Source organism: Dysidea avara, chromosome 8, assembly GCF_963678975.1.
Source record: "Dysidea avara chromosome 8, odDysAvar1.4, whole genome shotgun sequence".
NCBI classification, from domain to species: Eukaryota; Metazoa; Porifera; class Demospongiae; order Dictyoceratida; family Dysideidae; genus Dysidea; species Dysidea avara.
Window position 1 is genome coordinate 13,414,711 of NC_089279.1, and position 26,918 is coordinate 13,441,628.

The following is a 26,918-nucleotide window of genomic DNA, read 5'->3' on the forward strand; positions in this document are numbered from 1 at the left end:
AGTCATACTACTCTATATTTAATTTGAAAGGTGCCTACATGCTCATAGTTTCTGTCACCTCACCATAATTAGTATCAATACACATAAATATAGGAAGTAATGGAGTATCATATACTATTGTGGGTGATATGAAGTTGACTCACTTAGCTGTGGAAATTTGTAGTTTGATATCAGAACCTATACAAATAACAAGATTCATTTGTTTCAAAAGTATTTGGCTATAAGCTAAGAGGAATAGAATATTGGCTATTATTGTTGTAAGATTGTTACCTATGAAGATACATATACCTTGTGTTATCCCATTTACCATCACTAAACTATTTTTATATACTGCTTTTCAACTTTAGTTTTCCCACTAGTTAAGATGTGCATGTTTCAGTTATTGGCTCCAACTGTCACTCAGTTTATACGATCACACTCTACAGCAGTTATACATTTATTCACCATGCATTAATGTTCCTGATGACTTTATGACCTCAGTTTCAGCTCATGGTGGACTAGTACATGTAGTTATGATGGTAAACTCTTAGACAGTTGAAGGCATATCATCTCTTATGAGGAAATCTCCCAAATTGATAATATTAGACTTGCATGCTAATGAGTTAATCATGCATGTAGACATGGGAAATTTTAATACTGCATTGAAGAAAATGTTTTTGGAACAGAAGACTGTTTACTGCTGGCTTCTACAAGTTATGTTCTAAATATGTAAACATAAAAGATGTGGTATGGGAACAAGACACTGATCTACCCCCACTTTGGGATTGATTAATGCATTATAATGTATACTAGTAGTCACTTTATTACAGTTAACATTGACAGTAGCTACTGGTTGCAATATTCTTAATAAAATTTTCTGCATGCAATCATGGTGTAAAGTACAATACTTTGAATTATAAGAACTTGTCTTGAAGTATTCATAATTAAAACTGTTGTAGTTTTCAGTGCAGTGGAATTCAGTATCTAGGCCTGCATCAAATATGCCAGCATAATAAAAAGCATAATAGACTGGTGTGCTATGCCAGCATAATGCTAGCATATTAGGTGGATATTTCAAACTATGGAGCTTAATTCCATGAAAATAAATTGTTTATTAGATTATTATGTCTCGGTCTTATGCCAGCTTTCAGCTGACTATCTTATTACATAGCAATATAGCTAGAGTGAAGTGGTGGAACAGGCTGAAAAGTGGGAATAATTATGGCAGTCAGGTTGATTAGTACTGTAAGAGTAATGGTCAAGTGCTTTATTGTCACATTCACAATGAATATACTGTAACATCATAGCTAAACTTATAAATCAAAATGTTTGGTTAATATTGTACACTGTATATGATAATAGTTCTGTGTAAATATCTGTAACAAGTGTAAGTCTACTGTGGCATTGCTATATATTAATAGTCTTCACCAATCAAAGGTTCCTGAAACTCTTTATAATTGTAAGTCACATCTGGAACATGCTGAACATCACAACCCATTTCATTAGCAGTAGTTGATTTAAAAGATTCATAGTACTTTTCCTTCATTTTTATGAAAGGTAACTCAAATCGTTTGCAGGATTTCTGCAAAGATGAACCTTTGCATGTTTAAAAATAATAATGAATAACTGCAGTGCATATAATGAGATAAGTATCATGACAGCATTGCTGTTTGCATTGCTGTCAGTGTACAGTGACACAACAAAAAGAGCATGCAGATTCAGCAATATCAGTAATTCTTGTACATTTTGTGCATTACTTTTCAACGGATATAATGTTCCTTGGATGCATGCAACTATTCCAATTAACAAGGAACTGATCATCAAGTTTGTATTCCTTTCTACAGCTGTTAGACCAAAGAAAACTGCCCTTACTACTAATTGTAGGCCTATCCAATAATAAAAAGTATCCTTATAAGGGCCTTGGTAAGTATCCAATATTGGCTTGAAGTGATTCACAACCTTGATACATGATAAAGGTCTGGTAAACAGTAACACACTGTTGAAAAGAGCAAGTACCAGTAACAGCAATAAGCATACGCAAAAAAGAGCCAAAAATTTTGCACCAAATATTGGAGCATTTGTGTCTACTCCTCAGACCAATGTAGAGTGTCCAGATGGCAGTTGAGTGACTTTTGGATATAAGAATAAAACATTTGATACAGTACGTAATACTTTGGTATAGGATAATAGGAACAATGTGGCAAGCACAGGTAAAGCTCTATTAGCTGTCAGCCTTAATACTCTAATGGAATGTCGACTTGCTATAATGAATATTATAGCTATGACAATGAGATATAAAGGAAATGCTAACTGCAACCACATTTTGGCATAGTCATCCATACCATTGTAAAAACATGTCGTGATACCTAAATCAAGGTTTGCTAGAGAAATATAAGTGTATTTAATTTTCTTGTAATTTGGCAAAAAAATTGGAGTGTTAATTCCAACTATATTTACATAAAACAAAATGGCATTGATGTCTCCATCTGTAACTGTGAGGTTTAAAGCAAAGAGCATTAAGACCAACAAGATACCAGCTATTCCGATTGGTATCACAATCAGCAGGTATGCATTGGAGCAGTGTTTACATTGAGATGAACCAAATACAGTACTTAGACCATTTTGACATTGGCCACACAACATACCAGATCTTTTGAACTGACACTGTGAGTTAGGATTAAGGAGGTTAAGACGAGAAGCGTAGGGTAGACAGTAGTCTAGTGGGCAATGTTTGGACTAGGGCCCAAACGAACTTGGATTGTCAGAGTTCGAACGAACATTCATCAACTAAAGTTCACGAATCTTTCGAACTTTTAAATGGGCCCGGTTCCTCTTTACAAATTATAAATCACAGCATATTAAATGTTAAATGCATGTCTCAAAATTTTGCAACACACACATACAGTTGTACTGACTCAACAGTTTTACTGAGAAAACTTGAAATTGAATACCACAAGTAAAAATGCTTGTGGTTACTAGGTTTTAAATACATTTTACTACTGTTATACAGTTGAGACAGGTGACTGGCACCACATAGAAACTTTAAAACCTCATAGAGGCATGGCCTGTGACCACCACTAAACCATCAACACATAACTTAATTAAATGCCAAATACCATATGTCTAGCTTCCCCCACATCATTATGGAACACAGCAAGATGGATAGCTTAACTGTATCACTGTCTAATTAGTGGCTATAGTTTGAATTGTTCAACCCACATTCGAATGTTCGTTCATTCGAACGAACCTTCGAATTCACCTAAGTTCGTTTGGGCCCCAGTTTGGACCCCAGTTTGGACACATGATAACTGTGAGAATTGTTTACAGTGTTTCCACTAATCCAGTTGTTGGCATGACGCATGACAGTTTGATCATTAATATCACAAGCATAAACAGTTGAATGTAAAACAGAATCACACTTACAGAATCGATCTTTAAGTGTGAAACCTATTGGGCAAGCAGACAGTATAATATAGTATATTTCTGTCATTGCTGCATGAGATGAAACTGAGTGACCAAGTCTGTGTCTTGGAACAGCCTTTAAATAGAGATCACATTCTTGACTACTTTTGTGCAGTATCGTATACTTTATATTTGTGCATACGTCCCTGTGTAATTCAGTGAGAACTGATTTGTTGCTGCTGCCACAGGCCGACTCTGGTCCATCTTCAATTTTAATCACTATATGGTGAAATGCTACATGAACCATAGTAATAATAAAATAAAAATCTATCAACTGTCCTGGATAAAATGGCCCTAGCTCATCTTGATAACAGTCTTCATGAAAGTCTATATTGCCACAATAGCAAATCTCTTTTCGTGTTATGTAATTTTCTAAGGAATCATTAACATATTTCATAACCTTTTGATTCACAAAACGAGGATCGGATTTTACAAATGCTGCATATTGATTCCAACCACAATGTACAATGCTGTATTTACCTGGTGAAAAATCTTCTATTTCATTGCTATTAAATAAAATAAGGTAATTTAGGGGTTTTCTCATTAAAAATTCATTGTCTAAATTTCCCCTTCTACTGATATACTGAAATATGCATGGTCTGAGCATTTTGGATGCTAGCATTGATGTAGTATCTTCATAACTTTGGTAAGATTTTACTTTCGAAAATGTGTTTTCTGTGAAATTTATCGTAGAATATTCTGCAATGTGAATTTCATTGGCATTAATTGCAAATGTTGCTGTACACTGAGATATTTCAATGTAACCAGAAAATTGTACATAAGTGTTTGTTGTGATGGCTAATATTTCTAAATAAAGATCTGATGTAATTGTGTTATCATCCTTAATGCAGATTTGATTGAAGATGGCAGGCCCTTCCAAGTACAACTCAACCTGTTCAGAGATATTACAGAAGATTCTTCATTTACAGATAAGTTAGTGATGTTGACATTCTTTATTACTACATCTGGAATCGGAAATCCTATGGTCTTGTTAGTTGAGTATTCCACAACAATAATCTCTAAGTTATGAATATTTTCAAATACACAATTAACAATAGTAACTACCTGGTTTGTCCAATGGCTTAGCCATGAGTCTTGTGAGTAATGTACAATATCAATACACATGTACAACTTTCCAATATTTTCTGTTGTAATATATGAAAATTGACATTCAATAAGTCTTACTTCATTGGATGCATTGCTAAATAAATTGATGCAATCTTCAAAGTAAAACAAGACCATTCCATGTACATATTTACCATTGTAAAATTGCAGTTGCTGATGGTAATGGAGGTATGACCAAGAAATTTATCACATATCAAAAGAAATGTTTGAATGTCACTGAAACTGCTATTGATCAAGATTATGTTAACATTGTATACAGCATGAGATAGAAATATTGCTATTGAAGACATACTATCATGCTTTTCCCTTTGGAAGTTATCAATATACAGTTCATTCAACAAGTCAGTTGTATTATCAACTGCATCATAATATAATTCAAGGCAATTTGTTATTGTGTTGTTCAGCATAGATCGTCCTAGAAGATTTAGTGTCTTGATACCACAAGTTAACATTTCTTGGTCCTGTATCAAGTGAATATTTATAATGGAAACAAACCAGGAATTTAGCAGAAACAAGCCAACCTCCTCAAAGCATCCTGCATACCACGAGGTGAATACATTAACTAAACTATTATAGTCATTGGTACAGTCTTTTATTCTTAAATTAGCCAGAGAAACATTGCTACAATTAACTATGGATAATCCAGCTGTTGAAGTGCATCTGATTGTAGAATTAATCACTCCATCTGTTTCAGTCCCAATGATTGAGAAATTGTCAATGTTTTGGATAATACTGTCAGTATTCAAATAATGCTCTCCTGGCAACAGTTGCAGCACTGTGTTTGAGGTGAAGTACTCATCTGCATAATCCACAAGAAGTTGGAGGATGGTAATGCTGTTGTTGGCTGTTGTTGAGTAGTCATCATCATTATCATCATAATCAACATCAGGAGTTATGTAGTAGATGGTACAATTTGTTGAGTGAAGCAAGGTGCATGTAAATACAATGACTGCACATACAGTTAAAGAAATCATATTGCAAACTTTACGATTGGCTGATAAATTCATTTACATTCATGCCTGCATAATATTATAATGTTGTCTGTCAAACCAATTTATAATTGTCAATGTGTATGTTTCAGTAAAAATCATGTGTACACACCCTCTTGTTGTTCTATTGTTTGGTTAAAGTCTGTTTGTTGCATAATATTACTTTGTGAAATAATAACTCACTATTTACAGGGTAATTTGTGTCTACTCTAACAATCATATGTATAATATACCTAAAGTGGTTTCAATTTCTGGCTGGTAAGTTTTGTGTACTTATTTTGTGCTCACCATCTCTAATACAGTACATGTTTACCTAATTGGTCATTCCTTCTGTATCTCAATGTCATATTCTGTGGGCTCAGTGAGACTGATGCATACTTTGCTATGAAACTTTCCATGCACAGATTGTTTAGCTGTTAAAACAATGTGTACTGTTTTTACATGTATACATCTACACTTTCACTATGTATGTAACTGTATAATAAGCAAAATCCAAAATCAGTAATAATAGATTACTGAAACGCATACAGCTAGTTGCAGTATAAAATAAACGATACATTTGAATAAGTGACAAAAACTTTTTGGGCAAATGCAGAACAGAGCTTGGAATGGATGCATGCTTACTAATGTATGTTAGTTGTCAACTTTGCAATGCAAGATTTTCTACCACACTTGCAATACTGTTGCTATCATGTCATGCAGCAACTGGCTCCGTTTACTATGTGACACCTGAAGATGATTATCAGCAGTATGGATATACTACTACTACAGCAGATGAGGATTACCCTCTTCAGCACTATGTTAAATATCCTGAAGAATATTTTACAGCTAACACTCAACTGCACCTACTACCAGGAAAACATTATTTAAATAATAATGTCATTATCCAAGATGTTGAAAATTTTACAATTACTGGATCAAAGATTGATGGAACGGTGGTATCTACTATTCACTGTACCTCCCTAGCTGGTATTGCAGTAGTAAACTGCAGTCATACTATTCTGTCTAATTTTAAAATGATAAACTGTGCCAATAACTTTACCAGTTGTTTTGATAACACTTTGCAACACATTGGTATTTTCAGCATGTTGGACTTTGTGTATTGAATTCCTCATTTGTTTCAATTGTAGAAATACATTTATCACTACAGCACAAGGCTTCAGAATGCGGAATCCAGGCAATAAATATACATGGAAAGTCTGTATTAAACAGCATCAAATCAAATTGTATGGAAATATACTATAACTCGATAGACAACACAACTAATGTAACAAATGAGTTGTATATGGAAAACTATCAAATTGAGAACACAGCTAATACTAATAAAGTTATTAAAATTTATTTGCTAGAGTTTTTGGAGGATGTGAAGATCTTCTTGCACAAAACTACATTTTCTGGCATAAAGGTGGTTGCATTTGGTTTGTTTTGTTCTGGCTTTCAAGGTCAAAGCATCATTAACATTACAGAGTGTAATTTTTTGGATATGCAGTTCAAAACTACAGTTATACAGTTTAAGCTGAATGATTGTTACAATAGATTAGGCAATCAGAGTGAGATTTATTTAAGCCACTGCAAATTTTCAAACAACACATTTCAAAATGAGAAAGGAGCATTGGTGTACTTTCAAATTTATGAAATGAATGAAGACCCATGGCTCCACATTAGGGAAAGTCTTATGATATTTATCATTGACTGCACTTTTCATAATAATCATAACTTAATAATAATAGTAGTAAGATTCAGAAGAAATGATTTTGGTCACATTGCTGCTCCAATAGTGATGATAAAGAATATTGAGATCAGTGATTTAAAACTCGCAAAAAATTCCTATGCCATGTATTTTTATGATGTCGAAGTGTATTTGAAAGGATCAGTTGTTCTGAAATATATTAAATCTTCCAATGACAGATCTGCAATTATAAAATCCATTGGATATTTGCAATTTGAAAAGTATTTTGAAATTTCTAACAGTGTGGTAGAAATTGCATTCAACACTAGTTGTGTATACATTGCAGAATATTCTGTGGTAAATTTTACTGCTAACATTATTGACACTTTAATATCAAACAAAGAATCTTTTCTATCTAATGCTGAATCATTTATATCATCCCCAAAAATACTTATGCCATGTATATTTCAGTACAGTAGCAACAGGGGGAATTTAGACAGAGAATTTCAAACTAATGAATGCTTGAATTATTTTATTTTGTTAAACAGTAACAACATCAGAAGACTTTCATATTATAAGTATGGCATCATGCATTGCGGTTGGCATAAAGACTCAGCATATACAACATCAAATCCACGATTTGTGAACCAAAGAATTATGCACTATTTGAATGAACCTCAAAAGCAGATAAGAAAAGATATATGTTTGTGTGGTCCTAATGGTGTACATGGAAGTTGCTTTGAGGATGAGTTAGGCCCATTTTATCCAAGACAAACAGTTGAGTTAAATTTTATCATTAGCAATGTTCCAACACTTTTTGAAATATATTGATAAAAATTGAAGAAGGAACAGAGCCAGCCTGTAGTACCAGCAATAAATCAGTTCTCACTGAATTACATAGAAATGTTTGCACACCCATAAACTATGCCATACAACACAAGAGTGGCAAAGAGTGTGATCTCTATTTGAAAGCAATCCCATTATATAAACTTGGACACTCTATTTCACCAAAAATAGCACTAATAGAAATGTACTATGTTAAACTATCTACTTGCCCTATAGGTTTCATGCTAAAAGATGATTTCTGTCAGTGTGATTCTGTTTTACATTCAACTGTTTATGCTTGTGATATTAATGATCAAACTGTCATGCGTCATGCCAACAACTGGATTACTGGAAACACTGTAAACAATTCTTACAGTTATTATGTGTCCAAACAGTGTCCATTTGACTACTGTCTACCTTACACTTCTCGTCTTAACCTCCTTAATCCTAACTCACAGTGTCAGTTCAATAGATCTGGTATGTTGTGTGGCCAATGTCAAAATGGTCTAAGTTCTGTGTTTGGTTCATCTCAATGTAAACACTGTTCCAATGCATACCTGCTGATTGTGATACCAATTGGAATAGCTGGTATCTTGTTGGTCTTAATACTCTTTACTTTAAACTTCACAGTTACAGATGGAGACATCAATGCCATCTCGTTTTATGTCAATATAGTTGGAATTAACACTCCAATTTTTTTGCCAAATTACAAGAAAATTGAATACACTTTTATTTCTCTTGCAAACCTTGATTTAGGTATCACGACATGTTTTTACAATGGTATGGATGACTATGCCAAAATGTGGTTGCAGTTAGCATTTCCTTTATATCTCATTGTCATAGCTATAATATTCATTATAGCAAGTCGACATTCCATTAGAGTATTAAGGCTGACAGCTAATAGAGCTTTACCTGTGCTTGCCACATTGTTCCTATTATCCTATACCAAAGTATTACGTACTGTATCAAATGTTTTATTCTTATATCCAAAAGTCATTCATCTGCCATCTGGACACTCTACACTGGTCTGGGGAGTGGACACAGACATTCAAATTTTTGGTGCAAAATTTTTAGTTATGTTTTGTGTCTGTGTGTTGTTGTTTTTAATACTTGCACTATTCAATGCATCCTTACTATTTATCAGAATCTTCTCATACTTCAAACTATTTAACCACTTCAAGCATTTGCTAGATGCTTATCAAGTATCGTATAAAGACAAATATAAATACTGGACTGGTCTACAAATGTTTATCAGAGCTGTGTTCTTTGGATTATCAACATTGGATAGAAACACTAATTTAATGATAAGTGGTCTATTGATGGGAACATTAGCATGCATCCATGCAACTGTCCATCCATTCAAGAAAAAGGTACAAAACATTCAAGAACTTTTAGTATATGTGAATCTCCATGCTCTCTTTATTATTTCGCTGTACACCAATTCAAATGGCATTGCAGTTGCAGTGTTGATCTCTCTTTCTGCACTGCAGTTCTTCTTTACTATATTAAATCATATAAGGAATTATTCTTGCAAGCGATATTATTCTCATTATGAAGATGTGGTCTTGTTTAAAGCAAAAGAATTTTTAAGAAAAAAATTTGACAAGAAAAAAAGGTGTTACCCTTCCAGGGTAAAAAAAAGTTACATCCAAGGTGGTAGCCACAAAATGTTATATTGTAGGTTAATGGCAAAACTTTAATAACAACAATTCAGGTGAATGCCTACTCTTGCACCAAAATCACCGGAATTGTCATTATTATTACCTTTGTCTTTAATCTACCATCACAGTCATTTCTGACTGCCACTTTGGATTTCACATTTTTCACCCTGGATTTTTGGAAGGGCTACACCCTTTTTCACATCTTGTTTTGTTGTGATGAATTTAACACTAAACAGAGGTACATTACCATCAACAGACCACACTAGTCCTGGAGTGTGGTCACCAGGTAGATGAATAATTTTGGAATAAGAAAACAAGACACTGGATACTATAAGAAGTATTTTAGTATAATTTATATAGGACAATAAGAAGAGTGTAGCAAGTACCGGTAGTGCTCTATGTGCAGTGAGCCTCTGTATTGTAGTGGAGTAACGACTTGTTATGATGAGTGATGTTGCAGTGAAAATGAGATAAAAAGGAAATGCTAATTGTAACCACATCTTAGCATAGTCATCCCTATTGTAGACACATGTTTGAATACACAAGTCAAGATTAACTAGTGAAATAAAGGTGTAAGCAGGCATGAACTTGCCCAATTGAGGAAAGAACACTGGAGTGTTAATATTCTTGATGCTAACATAGCTACAGGGTGTATGATATACATCTTTATCTCCAACCACCACCTTCCAACACCAGGACGTTCTCAGAGGTGCCAGCTCACATAAACGTATATTTACTCATTTTTCCCTGCAACTATCAAATCATGGAACAGCCTCCCAGCTACAACAATTGAAGCACGAAATACAGATGACTTTAAGAAAAGGAATGTGGATTATATTATGCATTAACCCAGCTATAGACTTGTACACCCTTTTCTGTGTATCTGTGCATATATACTCCCTATATAGCTAAATTAAAAGAGGTCTGCAGAGTAATAAATAAATAATACACTGATAGTTCCATCAAATACTGTGAGGTTGAGAATATACAGCAACAAGACCAATACTATACCAACAACTGCAATGGGTATACTGTAATTATATACAGGTAAATACAGTGAATTTGAACATTGTTGACAGTTGGATGAATGAAATATGGTACCAAGACCTTGTCCACATAATATACCAGCTCTCTTAAACTGGCACTATGAAGTAGTAGTAGAGAAGTTAAGGTGTTATGAGTAAGGTATACAATAATGTAAAGGACAATGTGCTGAAACTTTATAAGTGTAGGAATTGTTCCATACTGCAGCAGCTAACCAGCTATTTCCTGGACGTAATATTGTCTGGTTATTGATATCACATTCTGTCAATGATACAATACCTGATGATAGCTTTGGATCACAAGTACATTGTTGGTTGTAATACGGTATGTGACCTGCTGAGCAAAAACCGGCTGTTTTTATTTTGCCATAAAAATAGGTGGGGTCTAATCGATAGAATGAAGCAGAGCAGAATCAAGGGCTAAATCACAGAACCACAGAACGGAACACTTTCTTAAATCAAGTTTGTAGCTTACTATTGCTGAATATGTCCTTGCAACTTATTAGCGGTATCTCCAGATGATAAAAAAGCAGTGGATTGAAACAAAGGATCAATTGTGGGTTTAGTTGTCATTAATAACGAAATATTAAGTGTGAGATCATTCTCACAGTGATGTTTTAGAGTTTGACATCTGAGCTGATACTTGGAATGCTGCCACTGAATCAGTCTCACTATTAGCTATGCTGGGTCTCACTTCCAAAATTACAACTTCATTATACCTAATGTCGCAATTAGAAAGCTGGTGATAGGAAAACATAGCTGTCCTACTCAGTTTAAGGTATTATATGTGATAATCATTCAGTGTTAAATATACAAATATTTAATCAGCCAAAAAGCTATACACACAATTGCTTCTTTTGTTCCATAATTCCTGCAGTAAAGAAAAAAACAAGTTAAAGGAAGCACCAAAGCCAGTTTATGGCCAGCTTTGTGGCTTGCAATACAAAAAGAAGTGATATCTAAACCAAAACAGCGAAGTTGTAAAAAAAGAGTATTCTGCACAAATTCACCTGAATCGTCGAAATAAATTTTTTTGCCATTAACCTACCATCACAGCCATTTCTTGGCCACCAACGTGGATTTCACATCTTTTCTCACCATTGTCTTTTTGGGGCTGCACTCTTTTTTACAGCTTGGCTGTTTTGGTTTAGATAATTACAACACATGTGCAAAATCATGGTTTTAACAATTCAAAATGTTATGATGTAGCTAATATAGGCACTTAATTGTGTCACAATAGTAATGACAAATATATAAACGACTGCTCTATTAGAACAGCTCAGATTATGTCAACTTGCAACATATGACTGCTATATTAGAATAATTTCTGTGTTGGCTCACAGATGTCTCTATTAGAGAATCTGAGCAAATAAGTGAGTGCTGTATATTAGTTTGTCATCACTTATAATTACAAGTGAATGACTGTTTCTGGTAGAAGAGTGTCACTGAGTGTGTCATATAATGATTTACAAACAATGACCATCAGAGTACTTTGTTACTTACAAATAAGTGACTGCTCTTAAAATAGTTTGTCATGGCCCACTAAAATGTGACTACTTATCACAGTAGTTGTACAAATAACTGACTGCTCTATTATAGTTTGCATGATATTCAACAACACTAGCTGCTTTATTTTAAGAATACTTTGTGTGATAACTTACATAGATCTGACTGCTCTGTTAGAGTGGTTTATCATGTACTTACAAATAAGTGACTGCACGGTTTAACTATGCAACAATAAAATTCATTATGCAGTGTTAACAGTAAAATATAGTAGAAAAATAAACACCTCACTTGGCTCACACTGCTTGAAGTTTCTTAGTTTACTAGAGTGGTACATCCCCAGTATATGGAACAGTTAACTATTTTAGTAGTTTTTCAGTAAACCCGCATTCAATGATGTTTTACTGAGAGTTTAAAACTTAGTAAAACAATTATATTCCATATACTTAAAGTTACTGACATTTTACTATCAGTATAACTGGGTACAACTACAGTAAAACATCTTAACAAATTAGTAAACTAAGAACCTTCAAGCAGTGAGCTCACTGTCACTGAGGGGATGGTATATTAGCGGAATGGCGGAAACAGCAGAATCGTTGTTTACAGATTATGGACAGTCTTAGAACATCCATAGCTACTCACTGTTACATATGTAAGTACAGCTACATAGAGCTCACCGCTATTGAAGTGTATGGTCTTTGTAGCACTGATTTTTAAAATGATTTATTGATTATCACCTTCCAATGAAAACACCATATTTTAAAGTGCAGGCTACTAGAAGCACCTTATAGCTAGTTACCAAACACATGATAAGAGCATTCTAGAATGTTCTTTAACTTATGTGACTGATTACCATGTTTTGAATTGCAGAACAATTGGTGTTGAATGGTCAGGCTTAGTCTCAGGTGGCCATACTCTATTTTATCAAGGTGGCTTTTACAGATTTTCGATTATAAGCGTCCCCCTTGAAGGCGCTTCTAGTAACATGTGATTCAAAATTGGTGTGATGGTTGAGATATGACTACACTCTAAGAATTGATTTGCCACAGATGATGTTAAACTGCAAGAAGACAGAAATCAGCGATACAAAGACCATGCGCTTTAATTGTGGTGAGTTGTATGTAGCTGTTTTTTTATACATGTAACAATGAGCAGCTAACTGGAAATGGGTGTTCTAAGGCTGTCAATAATCTGTAAAACAACGATTCTGCTGTTTCCGCCGTTTCCACCATTCCGCTAAATATACCATCCCTCACTGAGCATGTTAATTACCTTTGTGAGGTTTCACCAAAGCTTGTTCAGACAACCAAAATATTACAGTTGCACCAATATTACTTTCTCTGTATGAGGAATCAATTGCATTCAATGCTTACACTTGGTGCAATATGTGAACCCCTATCTACTATCATTATCAAACTTACTGCATACATATGTAATACAAGGGTGGCTCAAGGAACTGGCAATGTGAGGTGCACACCCAGCTGCAGGCCAAGATGCAAGTAAAAACAAAGAAAATTTCTTTAGCTAGTGTATGAGATAATTATTCAAAAAAGTAAGATGTTTTTGATAGTATCTGATTAAGCACATGGTGTACAATGACTGTACAGTAAGAGTTTTAACTGCTGCATGAAAGTCTACCTGGTGGGGAAGGATACCTTACTCTGATACTCCATCTACGATCTATCTTTAAGAAGCCAGCCTAAATACAACATGATTTGTATAGCACTGTACATAGATAGGCAGATAGCATTTTAAAAGCCGTAACAGGAAAGTGTAAGAAGAGTCATACTGGTGCCACAATTAAATTACCATCATTACTTTTACCTAACTTTATCTTTCAACTATTTATTGCTTTATATACCAGCTAAGGACATACAAAGAGGCTACAGAGAGAGTCTGTGAACCAAGGAGTCAGTAAAACTTTACTTGGGAACTAAAACTATGTCAAATGCAGAAAAGATCCAGATTGGGTGGTGACTTGATCTACAGATGGCTTCACCACAACATCACAAACAATAACCTATAATGTGTTTCAGTTCATTATTGCCCATTATTAGATTATATTTCTCATGAATTGATGCTTATGTCATAATTATATAAACCACATCATTACTGTACAAGTGATTACTCTGTTAAGTTTTGTAAGCTATTGCTTAAAATAGTAAAATAGTTATTAAGACATGTACAGTTATCTGCTAATGATGATCTACAAACTTTCACATTGACTTTTCAAATTATCAACTATGCTAAATTTTGGCAAAGCACGGAAGGCAAGAATATATCAATAAATGTACCATGAAACCACCTAACTTCAAAGGAGAATTCCAGGGTACATATCTCATAAACCCTGGCTTGCCATGGTACATTTAAGTTAAACCATGGCTGGCCACGGTTTAACTTAAATGTACCATGGCCTTGATATCTGATGAGGTAACGTTGCTTGTTTTTATAAGAATCCTGCATGGCAGTATTCGATTGTGGGAGTTTATTATTGCTCACGTGATGAAAACCATGAACCCGATTTTGCATTCTACAGCACTCAGACGGAGGTGATTCGACACCCTTACCACCCTACGAGTTGACAAACGGAAGTTTAAGGTGAGAACTAGTGTCATGGTTAAGTTACAATCGCGTGTCTGCATGTTTGATTATGTACCACGCCCACTTTTTGTATATCATGAGGTAACCACTCTACAGCAAAGCTTACCCCTCTGGATGTTTAGAAAACGTTGTAAACAGTGCTTAAACGATGTAGCAACTTTGAAATACTTGTTAAATCGCAAAATTGAGTGTTTCCGTGATATTCATAGGATTTTCCCATTTATGTTAACAAACGTAACTGCAACGTTACTTGCTGCTAACCCATAATCGAATTTTACAAGACTGTCTATATAATAAATCCAGCGGGTTGCTTCGTATTGGCTTGGGTGATTAGTCGCCCACCACAGTAGGTTATTAGCCTACATGGAACATATCAGTTGTATATCACATGCCCTCGTGATTTGCCTGATATGTACACCCACGCTCTCGGGCCTAACGGCCCTCGAGCTTGGGTGTACGGCCCTCGAGCTTGGGTGTACATATCAGGCAAATCACTCGGGTACATGATACAACTATTACAGGTAGCATCTTATACCAGCTTCTTGTGCACAAAACAATTCATTATGACATCACTTGAGTTGAAGAAAGAGCACAAATCTACCTTCTATGCTAACTAATTTGTATAAATCAAATCATCCATGTATAACTATACAGCAAAAAACTGCACTAGTCTGATGAACATTGGTGATGAACATTGGTGATGAACATTGGTGATGAACCTATTTTGTTATTAAGGCTTTACAGCACAAGAGCTGAAGGTCTATTGGACACCTGGTCCTATAGGTGTCTATGTGAGGGTGGCTCACCAATCGCAATTGCCGTATTGAATACAATTATCATCATTATTATACCAGTCTGATAACCAAGTACTATTTGGTGTAAATAACAAATATTGGTAAATAGATTCTACATTACACCTTAGGCAGTAACAAAATGTGTACAATTTTAACATCAGGCACAAATGAAGTTTGAAACAGAAATTAATCTATTGTGCTGATAACTTTAAAGTCATGTTGATATGTGCAATGACTAGTGAGTACCTACTAAGGTACTTGGAGAAACAGAGAGACTTAAATTTTATACACAGTTACTCATGCAGTAGTGCTCATAAAAATGATGTTAAAGTGTACAAATCAGGTATGCATTGATATGTGAAATGAATGCAACAAATATCTACTAACTATGAAGCTAGCTAACAGCAGTACTATAGGTAGAGTGCAGTGGTATGCATAAAATAATCCAAGCCTACTGAATTTGTCTTAACTGTACCATGATTTTCTTTCGTATAAAGCCTTTGGAAATACCCATGTCTTTTAAATCTTCATCAGTGAAGGTGGTAAGAATACCTCCATTAATATCATTCTCTTCAAAGAGTTTAATGTAATCATCACTGACATTGACTGTCTTGAGCCATTCACATAATTCTTTAGTGGTCATATTCTCAGCTTTTCCACTTGGTTTAGCTGACAGTAACACTGATGTCACTGGAGTACTGACAGGTACTGGTACTGCTGGACTTGGTACTGCTGGTTCAGCTGTACAAATATGGATGATATACTTCAAGTTTGTTGCATAAGATACAATTAATTTTTTTATTTTTGTGATAAGTTTTTTGTGTAAACATTTTTGTATATATATATGATTTCCACTGTACAAAATGTATGCATAGAAAGATATTGATAGTTAATCACAAGCTGTAAATTTTTGCATGGAATTTTTCATGGTAACAGGTGACAATGTTAACAATGAATGTCTAGCTACTATGTGACTGCTTTATTGGAGCAATTCATTCTTTTGCAGACAGGCATGTACAATGGTAGAAATAATATTGTTTCTGTAAATTTTGATGCTTGATGTCTTAGTGGTTGTGTTAAAATTTTACGTATAATTTTGTAATTGCTAATTTATTTTGCAGTGAAAATATAAATGGATCTGTATGCAAGAAGAAATGGGTAGAACCACTATGGGAAGATTTTGGTAAGGAATTTAATTGAGTGGATGAAGGATCTTAGTTTGGAAAAACACTAGTCATTTACAAGCTTTCTTACTGTGCACTATAGCTAGTAGTTTCTTGTAAACAATCAGTGCAACAATCACACAATTCAACTGTCTGTCAATGCATGCAAATGCCTTATTCACTTTAAATATAATACACACTAGTAGGACCAGCATTTTAAAAACTAACACTTACTTTCATTCTTGTTAGGGGTTGGTACTTGACTATCACTTGACTCTCCTTCCACAGTAGGGTCATCATCATGTGGCCATGGTTCATCATCACTCTCACTCTCCTCACCATCACCAAACTGTAGTTTTATACAATCAAATTTGAGGCAGTTCTCATCATACAACTGATCCTCATTTTGAAAGTGGGGTAGATATTTCCATAAATCTTTCCATAAATCTTCAATAATTTCTGTCCATTTGATTTGAGCAGTGGACAGATTTTGTGGTTGTAAATTAACCAACATCACCACTTTCAATTTTATCCTGTATTTATAAATAGGATTTAATATACAATAGTATAAAATCATTTGACTTACTTGCGGAGAGTCATGCGAAACTGCACATAATGATAAGTTAAGATTGACTCAGGGATAAGAGTTATTAACTTTTCAGTTGGTTCACACAAGCCTAATTCCAGCAAAGATTCTTTTATTGATTTTCTAAGTTCTGCTTGTGTAGTCAAGTGGTTTTCAGCATGATTCAAAGTCTTCTCAAGTTCACCAAAATCTGTGAGTAAATCTTTTTCTGCAGCTACACATGCATTTAAAAATATTAAAATGTTGAGTGATCATGTAATGTGTGTATATATATATATATATATCCACACAAAAAACAGCCAAGCTGTAAAAAAATGGTGCGTCCTTAAAATGCCTGGGTGAAAAAAGTTGTGAAATCAAAGGTGGCGGCCAAGAAATGGCTGCAATGATGTCAATGCTAATAAATTTTAACAATGCACACAGCCATTATTAAATTTTATTAGTATTAACATCATTGCAGCCATTTCTTGGCCGCCACCTTGGATTTCACAACTTTTTTCACCCAGGCATTTTAAGGCCGCACCATTTTTTTTACAGCTTGGCTGTTTTTGTGTGGGTTTCACTCCTTTTTGTACTTTATGAGGCCCCAAAACCAGCCTATGGCTGACTTGAGGTTTGGTTTTACTCACATTTCTTCTTTTCTATGTAGATACAATGATGATCAAGACACACAGTAGTGTGTTGTGCGGCCCAAGAAGCCGGCGCGCCACACCGTGAGTATATTGACAAGAAGAACGAAAACGTCATTTTCACACCTTTGTATCTCGGTGATCACTTATCTGATTGGAACCAAATTTGCTACACAGTTGCCCGCCAGCCAAGGGAGTCTACATTCCAAATTTGAAGGAAATCGCTCCAGCCATTTCCGAGATACGAGCTGCCAAAGTTTCGTTTTTTTTTTCTTCGTTTTTTTTTTCTTCTTCGTCTTTTCGCACACTTGCAAAAATTGCTATAACAAGCAAACGCGTACTCCGATCGCCTTGAATTTGGCACACAGAAAGGGAGTCCAAAGGCGAATCCTAGCATCAAATTTGGTACAAATCCGATGAATGGTTCAGGAGTTATGACCGATTATTCGCGTAAAACAAGATCGATTTGTTGTCACGCCTACAGGGTAAACCGCTTCATGGAATGAGTTGAAAATTGCTATGTAGATGGAGTAACCATCGTAGGAGTGCCTTTTGGTGGTTTGAAAGGAATCGAGATAAAGACCACGGAGATATGACACAAAACCCAACCTGTGTCACAATTACGCGATCGATTTTTATGAATAAAAAAGTATTAGTTTTCACGCCTACTAGGCAAACCGCTTAGAGCAATGAGCTGAAAATCGGTGTATAGCTGGAATAATCTTCATAGAAAGTCCTTGCAGTAGTACAGAAGAATCGGATTACAAACCACTGAGTTATGATTCGAAAGCCAACTCCGTGTAGCAAATGCGAGATCGAGATACTCTAATAGAACAGTCACCCTAATAGAGCATTCGGCTAATTTATTTACTCCATTATAGAATTTTATTACATCACAACTTATTCTGTAGGGAGTTCAGCTGCAAACAGTTAATCTTATAGACAGTTCAGCAAGAAGACAGTCACCATGTGGAGAGTTAAGCAAATATATCACTATAGAGATTCAGAACATTACAAGTCACACTGAAGAAAGTTCAGCTATAAACAAGTCATGCACTGTGTAGAGAATTCAGCTACAATTAAGTCACTCTCTAGAGAATTCAGTTACACAGAATTCAGCTACACACAAGTCACTGTGGAGAGAGTTCAGCTACAAACAAATTACCCTTTAGAGTGATCAGCTACAAACAAAACACCCTGTAGAGAGATCAGCTAGAAACTACACACAATGTAAGGAGTTCAGCTACAAACAAAACACTTTGCAGGGTGTTCAACTGCAACAAATCAATTACCTTTAGAGCGATCAGCAATGAACAAATCAACACAAATCTACCTGTAGAGAGATCTGCTAGAAACAAATCACCCTGAAGAGAGTTCAGCTAAAAAAAATCACCCTGTAGAGACATCAGCTAGAAACTAGACACAATGTAAGGAGTTCAGCTACAAGCAATCACCCTGTAGAGAGTTCAGCTAAAACAAATCAACCTGCAGAGAGATCAGCTACAAACAAATCACCTTATAGAGAGTTCAGCTACAAACAGATTACCTGTAGAGAGATCGGCTACAAACAAATCAACCTGCAGAGAGATCAGCTATATACACACAAATCAACTTGTAGAGAGATCAGCTACAAACAAATCACTCTGTAGAGAGATCAGCTAGAAACTACACACAATGTAAGGAGTTCAGCTACAAACAAATCACCCTGTAGAGAGATCAGCTACAAACTAGACACAAAGTAAGGAGTTCAGCTACAAGCAAATTACCCTGTAGAGAGTTCATCTACAAACAAATCAACCTGTAGAGCAATCAGCTAGAAACAAATCACCCTGAAGAGAGGTCAGCTACAAAAAATCACCCTGTAGAGAGATCAGCTAGAAACAAATCACCCTGAAGAGAGGTCAGCTACAAAAAAATCACCCTGTAGAGAGATCAGCTACAAACAAATTGCCCTGTAAAGAGATCAGCTACACACAAATCAACTTGTAGAGAGTTCAGCTACAAACAAATCACCCTGTAGAGAGATCGGCTACAAACAAATCAGCCTGTAGAGAGTTCAGCTAAAACAAATCAACCTGCAGAGAGATCAACTACAAACAAATCACCTTATAGAGAGTTCAGCTACAAACAAATTACCCTATAGAGAGATCGGCTACAAACAAATCAACCTGCAGAGAGATCAGCTACACACAAATCAACTTGTAGAGAGATCAATTACAAACAAATCACCCTGTAGAGAGATCAGCTAGAAACTACACACAATGTAAGGAGTTCAGCTACAAATAAATCACCTTATAGAGAGTTCAGCTACAAACAAATCACTCTGTAGAGAGATCAGCTAGAAACTGGACACAATGTAAGGAGTTCAGCTACAAGCAAATCACCCTTTAGTGAGTTCAGCTACAAACAAATCAACCTGCAGTGAGATCACCTACAAAAAAGCACCTTGTACAGAGTTCAGCTACAAACAAATTACCCTGTAGAGAGATCGGCTACAAACAAATCAACCAGTAGAAAGATCAGCTACACACAAATCAACTTGTAGAGAGATCAGCTACAAACAAATCACCCTGTAGAGAGATCAGCTAGAAACTAGTCACAATGTAAGGAGTTCAGCTACAAGTAAATCACCCTGTAGAGAGTTCAGCTAAAACAAATCAACCTGCTGAGAGATCAGCTACAAATAAATCACTTTATAGACAGTTCAGCTACAAACAAACTACCTTGTAGAGAGATCGGCTGCAAATTAATCAACCTGCAGAGAGATCAGCTACACACAAATCAACTTGTAGAGAGATCAGCTACAAACAAATCACCCTGTAGAGAGATCAGCTAGAAACTAGATACAATGCAAGGAGTTCAGCTACAAGCAAAGTGAGTTCAGCTACAAACAAATCAACCTGCAGTGAGATCACCCACAAAAACGCACTTGTACAGAGTTCAGTTACAAACAAATCACCCTGTAGAGAGATCAGGTAGAAGAATTCACCTTGTAGAGAGTTCAGCAACAAAGAAACCACCATGTAGAGAGTTCAGCTGCAAACAAATCACCCAGTAGAAAGATCAGCTAGAAGAAGTTACCTTGTAGAGAGTTCATTTACAAAGAAACCATCATATAGAGAGTTCAGCTACAAAGAAATTACCCCGTAGAGAGATCAGCTAGAAGAAGTCACCTTGTAAAGAGTTTAGCTACAAAGAAACCATCATGTACAGAGTTCAGCTACAAAGAAACCACCTGTACAGAATTCAACTACAAACAAATCACCCTGTATAGAGATCAGGCTGATCAGCTAGAAGAAGTTACCTTGTAGATAGTTCAGCTACAACAATTCACCCTGTAGAAAGATCAGCTAGAAGAAGTCACCTTGTAGAGTGTTTAGTTACAAAGAAACCATCATGTAGAGAGTTCAGCTGCAAACAAATCACTCTGTAGAGAGTTCAGCTACAAAGAAACCGCCATGTAGAGAGTTCAGCCTCATACAAACCACCTTGTAGAGAATTCAACTACAACAAATCACCTTGTAGAGAAGAAGTTACCTTGTAGAGAGTTCAGCTACAAAGAAACCACCATGTAGAGAGTTTAGCTGCAAACAATTCACCTGTAGAGAGTTCAGCTAGAAACAAATCACCCCGTAGAGAGATCAGCTGGACGAAGTCACCTTGTAGAGAGTTCAGCTACAAAGAAACCATCATGTAGAGAGTTCAGCTGCAAACAAATCACCCTGCAGAGAGTTCAGCTACAAAAAAATCACCCTGTAGAGAGTTCAGCTAGACAAAGTCACCTTATAGAGAGTTCAGCTACAAAGAAACCATCATGTAGAGAGTTCGGCTATAAAGACACCACCATGTAGAGAGTTTAGCTGCAAACAAATCACCTGTAGAGAGTTCAGCTACAAAGAAACCATCCTGTATATAGTTCAGCTACATTTCAAGTCACCCAGTAGAGAGATCAGCTGCAAAAAAAATCCTGTGGGGAATAATGAGCATGTAATAAATATATGTATATAATTTGTATAATTACTAATAAAATCAAAAATAATTGAAGTACTAAAATTCTTCTTTAAGTTCTTTTCTTCTTCCTGTGGTAAAGAAAAAAACACATGGGTTAAAAAAGCCCCAAAGCCAGCCATAGGCCGGCTTTGCAGTATACAAATACAAAAAGAAGTAATATCTAATCAAAAACAGCCAAGCTGTAAAAAAAGGTGCGGCCCCCATAAAGGCCATGGTGAAAGAAAGATGTGAAATCCAAGGTGGCGGCCAAGAAATGGCTGTGATGGTAGGTTAATGGTTACATTTTAATAACGGCAATTCAGGTGAATTTTGTGCCGCTTGGTCTTGGCACCAAATTCACCTGAATTGTTGTTATTAAAATGTAACCATTAACCTACCATCACAGCCATTTCTTGGCCGCCACCTTGGATTTCACATCTTTTTTTCACCATGGCCTTTATGGGGGCCGCACCTTTTTTTACAGCTTGGCTGTTTTTGATTAGATTATTGAAGACAGACTTATAAATGTATTTCATTGCATGATTTAATTCAATATTTGATAATATTATTGTAATACACTAATAAAGTGCACATTTTTTTGAGGACTTCTAATAGAACATACATAGAATGTTCTAGAACAATCTAGTACTTCTATTGGTAGATCTATGAAATTACAAATGTTTGATTATAAGCAGATTTCAACTAGAAATTTCATTTACAAAGCAGAAATTAAGTGAGGTGACCAGCCAAGGTAGTAGTGGTTCAGATGCAGGTGTTAGGTATGGAGGTCCCTGGTTTGAACTCCAGTTAGTTTTTTTTCAACATTTTTTGTACACCTTTTTTACTCCATGGTGACTGCTCTATTAGAGTATCTCGATCCCATGATTTTTCACTTGCTTAGTTTTTGCTTTATAACTTTGTCGCTGTAACTCTATTGCTATTCAAACTATCAAAAGGCACTGCTACGATGATCAGCCTATCTACACACCAATTTTCAAGTTATTTTTATAGTCGGTTTATTCTGTAGCCGTGACAGAAGTTTGATCTTTTTTTACATGAATAAATGCTCATAACTCCTTGAATATTCCTCAGATTCACAACAAACTTGGTACGTGAATCCAACGTTACACACTCTTCATTCGTGCCAAAGATCGAGGCAATCGATTTAGACATTTGCATTTTATAACAATTTTTGCAAAGTGTGCGAAAAGAAATCAAAGCCCGCGTACAGCATAAGAAGAAAAAAACGAAGAAATTAAAACGAAATTTTGAACATCCATATCTCACAAATGGCTGTTGCGAATTTGATCAAATTTGCTGTGTGGCGTACCCTACCTGGGGGACAGCTATATTGTAAAAATAGTGTGCTTTGGAGAAGGGGCCATGGAGCTATGCATGCATGAAAAAGCTGTTTTCTTTCTTCCTGTAGATATACTCATGGTGCGGTCACCGGCTTTCTAGGCTGCACGACACACTACCGTGTGTCTTGATATATAAATATGAACGTACATAAGTATTTATTCGGAATTTTCTGAAGAGCTTCCTTGTCCTCATCATCCAAATGTTTAAACACAGAAACAGGTAGTGTAGAGAAGTCATACAAGCCACCTTGTAACCATCCAACAAACAATCCCATACACTCAAACAATCTCTTCATCTCTATTTCTCCAAATATCACTTTTTGTTCATAACTGATGCTATAAATAAAAATCAAAAGAAAATTATTATGGTTAAATTTACGCATGCATGTGTTACATACATACCTTTGGATGCCTATTTCACCAAACACTATTTCTGGGTCTTTACTGAAAGAATTTTTCAAGTAGCTAGCAAGAGCAATGTTCAATCTAGTTTCCCACACTTTGTGTTCTTGTTGCAGAATATCCTAGATATGGATTACAATGTGACAATTATGTAAGTACAGAATGCAATACCTGAATGAGGTGTCCTAATATAGTTCTCAGACCAGTAACAACTTCAGTTAGTGTTTGATAAGTAGCTGTACGGAATTGATATTCCAATGACTTCTTAGTCTCCTCCGGAAGTGGCTCCTAACAGAATATAATGATGCTAGTGAAATACTTAACAGCGGCACCACAAAGTTCACCTTGAAGTTGTTAGGTAATTCTTGAGCAACAGAAGATACATCAATTGCACAGCCAGGGCTACAGAATAATAATAGCAATTACAAGGGTATCAGAAATTCAACTAGTTATCACGTGCATAGTCTATTTAAAATAATAAAAAATTCAGCACTAGTGCATAGGGTATGATAGCACTGTACCATACTATATACGTAGTAGGGATTGTGAAAATTTATGCTTTCCTGTTGAAACTATCACCAAAAACCTTCACATGGCAGGATTGGTTGGTATAATCAAGCCCAGTTCAGAGTTTGAAACGTTTTCAACAAGTTTCTATGTACAAAACTTTGAACTAAATACTTAATTAACCCTCTCACCGCCACAACCGCCATATGGCGGTTTTGATTTATAAATGCCCATAGCATCACATTCTAAGATTCTGTAACTTCAGTTAAGCGTTTTAGTAGCCCCTGCACTTACTCTGTAGTGGGCACACCCTTAAGTGAACAGGAACAGAGATAACCAGTCTCTCACACACTATCGTGCAGTTAGGTGATGTAATCGCCTACTTTCAGAATGTCGATAACAAGCATTGTAGATGATTCTTTGAAGTGATAATGGCACTACTAATGAAGAGAAACAGTAAGGAGAGGAATTATATAGGTTGGAGTAGCATGTTGCTACTTTTGTACACCTCGAAACAGTGACCTCATACCTGTATGCACATGTGCATTTGCTCAAATGCTGGAAAACCAGACTTGGAGATAATCACTTCAACTGTAAACTGGTTAGCGAATTTCATTGTATTATTATAAACAATGCTAGCCTGTAAAGTGATGAAATTTCATGTTTGGTTTCACTTAGACTAATTTTTGCACTTTAAAGTTATATAATGGCTTTGTGGTTGCTCTTGTATAAACAGCAACTCGATAATCAACTTCCTTGTTCTATAGCAAGTAAATAGATGTATAGATTTATGTTAAAGTTAAAGCACCGCCACGTATGTGTACGGAAAATACAGTACAAGGGGGTGTGTCAAGAGGCTAATACAACACGAGGCGAAGCCGAGTGCTATATTTGCCTCGAGACACTCTCAAGTACTGTATTTTTTGTACACACAAGCAAGACGGTGCTTTAAGTGTTGTATTGTACTTCCTGGTCGTCTGGCTCGGAGCGATTTTCTCTAATACTCAAACCGCTGCGGTTTTCGGTAATAAGGATATCAGTAAGTGTTCATAATCTATTTCTAGTCGTAGAACGAACTAATAGGATTAGTTTGGCTAGTTTTAGCGATTTACAATGTCTCACACGTGATCAATCGTGCTGTCTTAGTGGAGTCGTGTTTTAAGTTTCATGATCAGACGATCAGTAAGTGTTTATACAATCTATTTTTAGCCGTAGAATGAACTCATAAGATTATTTTAGCTGGTTTTAGCAATTTACAGTGTGTCGTTTATGTAACATTCCTTAAATAAATTCTCTGCATAACTGTACTGTATTTGCCCAATTGTGCTGTATTTCCCCAATTAAGCATATAACTGTACTGTATTTGCCCAATTAGTTGCATAACTGTACTGTATGACTCATACAGTACAGTTATGCAGCTGATTAGTACTGTATGGACAATATGATATGTGGCATCGATTTGATCCTCCCACGCAAAGTACAATATAGGAACAGTACAGTTATGCAGAGAATTTATCTAAGGAATGTTACACAAACAACACATTGTAAATCACTAAAACCAGTTAAAATACTCTTATGAGTTCGTTCTATGGCTAGAAATACATTGTATAAACACTTACTGATCGTCTGATCACGAAGCTTTTAAAACACGACTCCACTAAGACAGTACAATTGATCACGTGCGAGACATTGTAAATCGCTTAAACTAGCCAAACTAATCCTATTAGTTCGTTCTACGACTAGAAATAGATTATATGAACACTTACTGATATCCTTATTGCCGAAAATTGCAGAGGTTTGAGTAATAGAGAAAATCACTCCAAGCCAGACAACCAGGAAGTACAATATAACACTTAAAGCACTGCCTTGCTTGTGTGTATGAAAAATACAGTACTTGGGGGGTGTCTCGAGGCAGATACAGCACTCGGCTTCGCCTTGTGCTGTATGAGCCTCTCAACACACCCCTTCGTACTGTATTTTCTGTACACTCACGCGGTGGTGCTTTAACTCTAACATATGGTATGGTGTGTAAGTTATAGCAGTTTAGAAGCAGTGGATTGGAACCACTACAACTTTGGTGGTGAGGGGATTTTAACTGACCAATGCCTGACTATGGCTAACTCTATGGGATAAATCACTGCATTGGTTGACATCACTTAGGCCCAAAATGTGCCTCATGCCTACTTTTGCAGCTACAATATAATGTTATACGTGCCTTTGTCTTCCTTTGTATCCCATTTCTTTCTCCACTATAAGCCACATTGATTCATGTGTAGAGCATTGATGGCTTCCTGTGCTGGCTATCATGAAAATATTCTGTAATTTCTGTAGTGAGAGTATTGATTGCAGGAGCACTTCTTCTACTGTTCTTTGTAAAGTTGTATAACAGGCGGAGCAAAGCTGAAAATGAAGTGAGATGGTCACATTACTTTTCAGCAATTGATAGTTGGGGTGTGTATTCACTTGCAGATTAATGTTGCCACTATCCTTACTTGTCTCCTGTAACTGTCTGACTCTCCCACGATCTGTAGTTGATTGTGGGGTGAGTTGGTACGTAGGTGTGCAAGGCCTTGATTGTTTTGGGTCTAGATTTTAATTTTTACAGGCCGAAGAGTAACATTACAAAACA

General features: G+C 35.8%; 1 protein-coding gene across 1 annotated transcript in view; it reads right to left on the bottom strand.

Moving 5' to 3' along the window:
• Positions 1 to 15,944: 15,944 nt before the first annotated feature.
• The window catches only part of LOC136262908 (uncharacterized), an 84,517-nt gene continuing 73,543 nt past the window's right edge, over positions 15,945 to 26,918 (bottom strand). The window contains exons 69-75 of the mRNA XM_066057326.1: positions 24,127 to 24,184; positions 23,954 to 24,070; positions 23,783 to 23,904; positions 23,529 to 23,716; positions 17,401 to 17,614; positions 17,049 to 17,347; positions 15,945 to 16,392 (exon numbers count right to left, since the gene is read on the bottom strand). Of these exons, the coding sequence (XP_065913398.1) occupies positions 16,103 to 16,392; positions 17,049 to 17,347; positions 17,401 to 17,614; positions 23,529 to 23,716; positions 23,783 to 23,904; positions 23,954 to 24,070; positions 24,127 to 24,184 (1,288 nt within the window). The 3' untranslated portion in view covers positions 15,945 to 16,102. The remainder of the gene's footprint in view (positions 16,393 to 17,048; positions 17,348 to 17,400; positions 17,615 to 23,528; positions 23,717 to 23,782; positions 23,905 to 23,953; positions 24,071 to 24,126; positions 24,185 to 26,918) is intronic.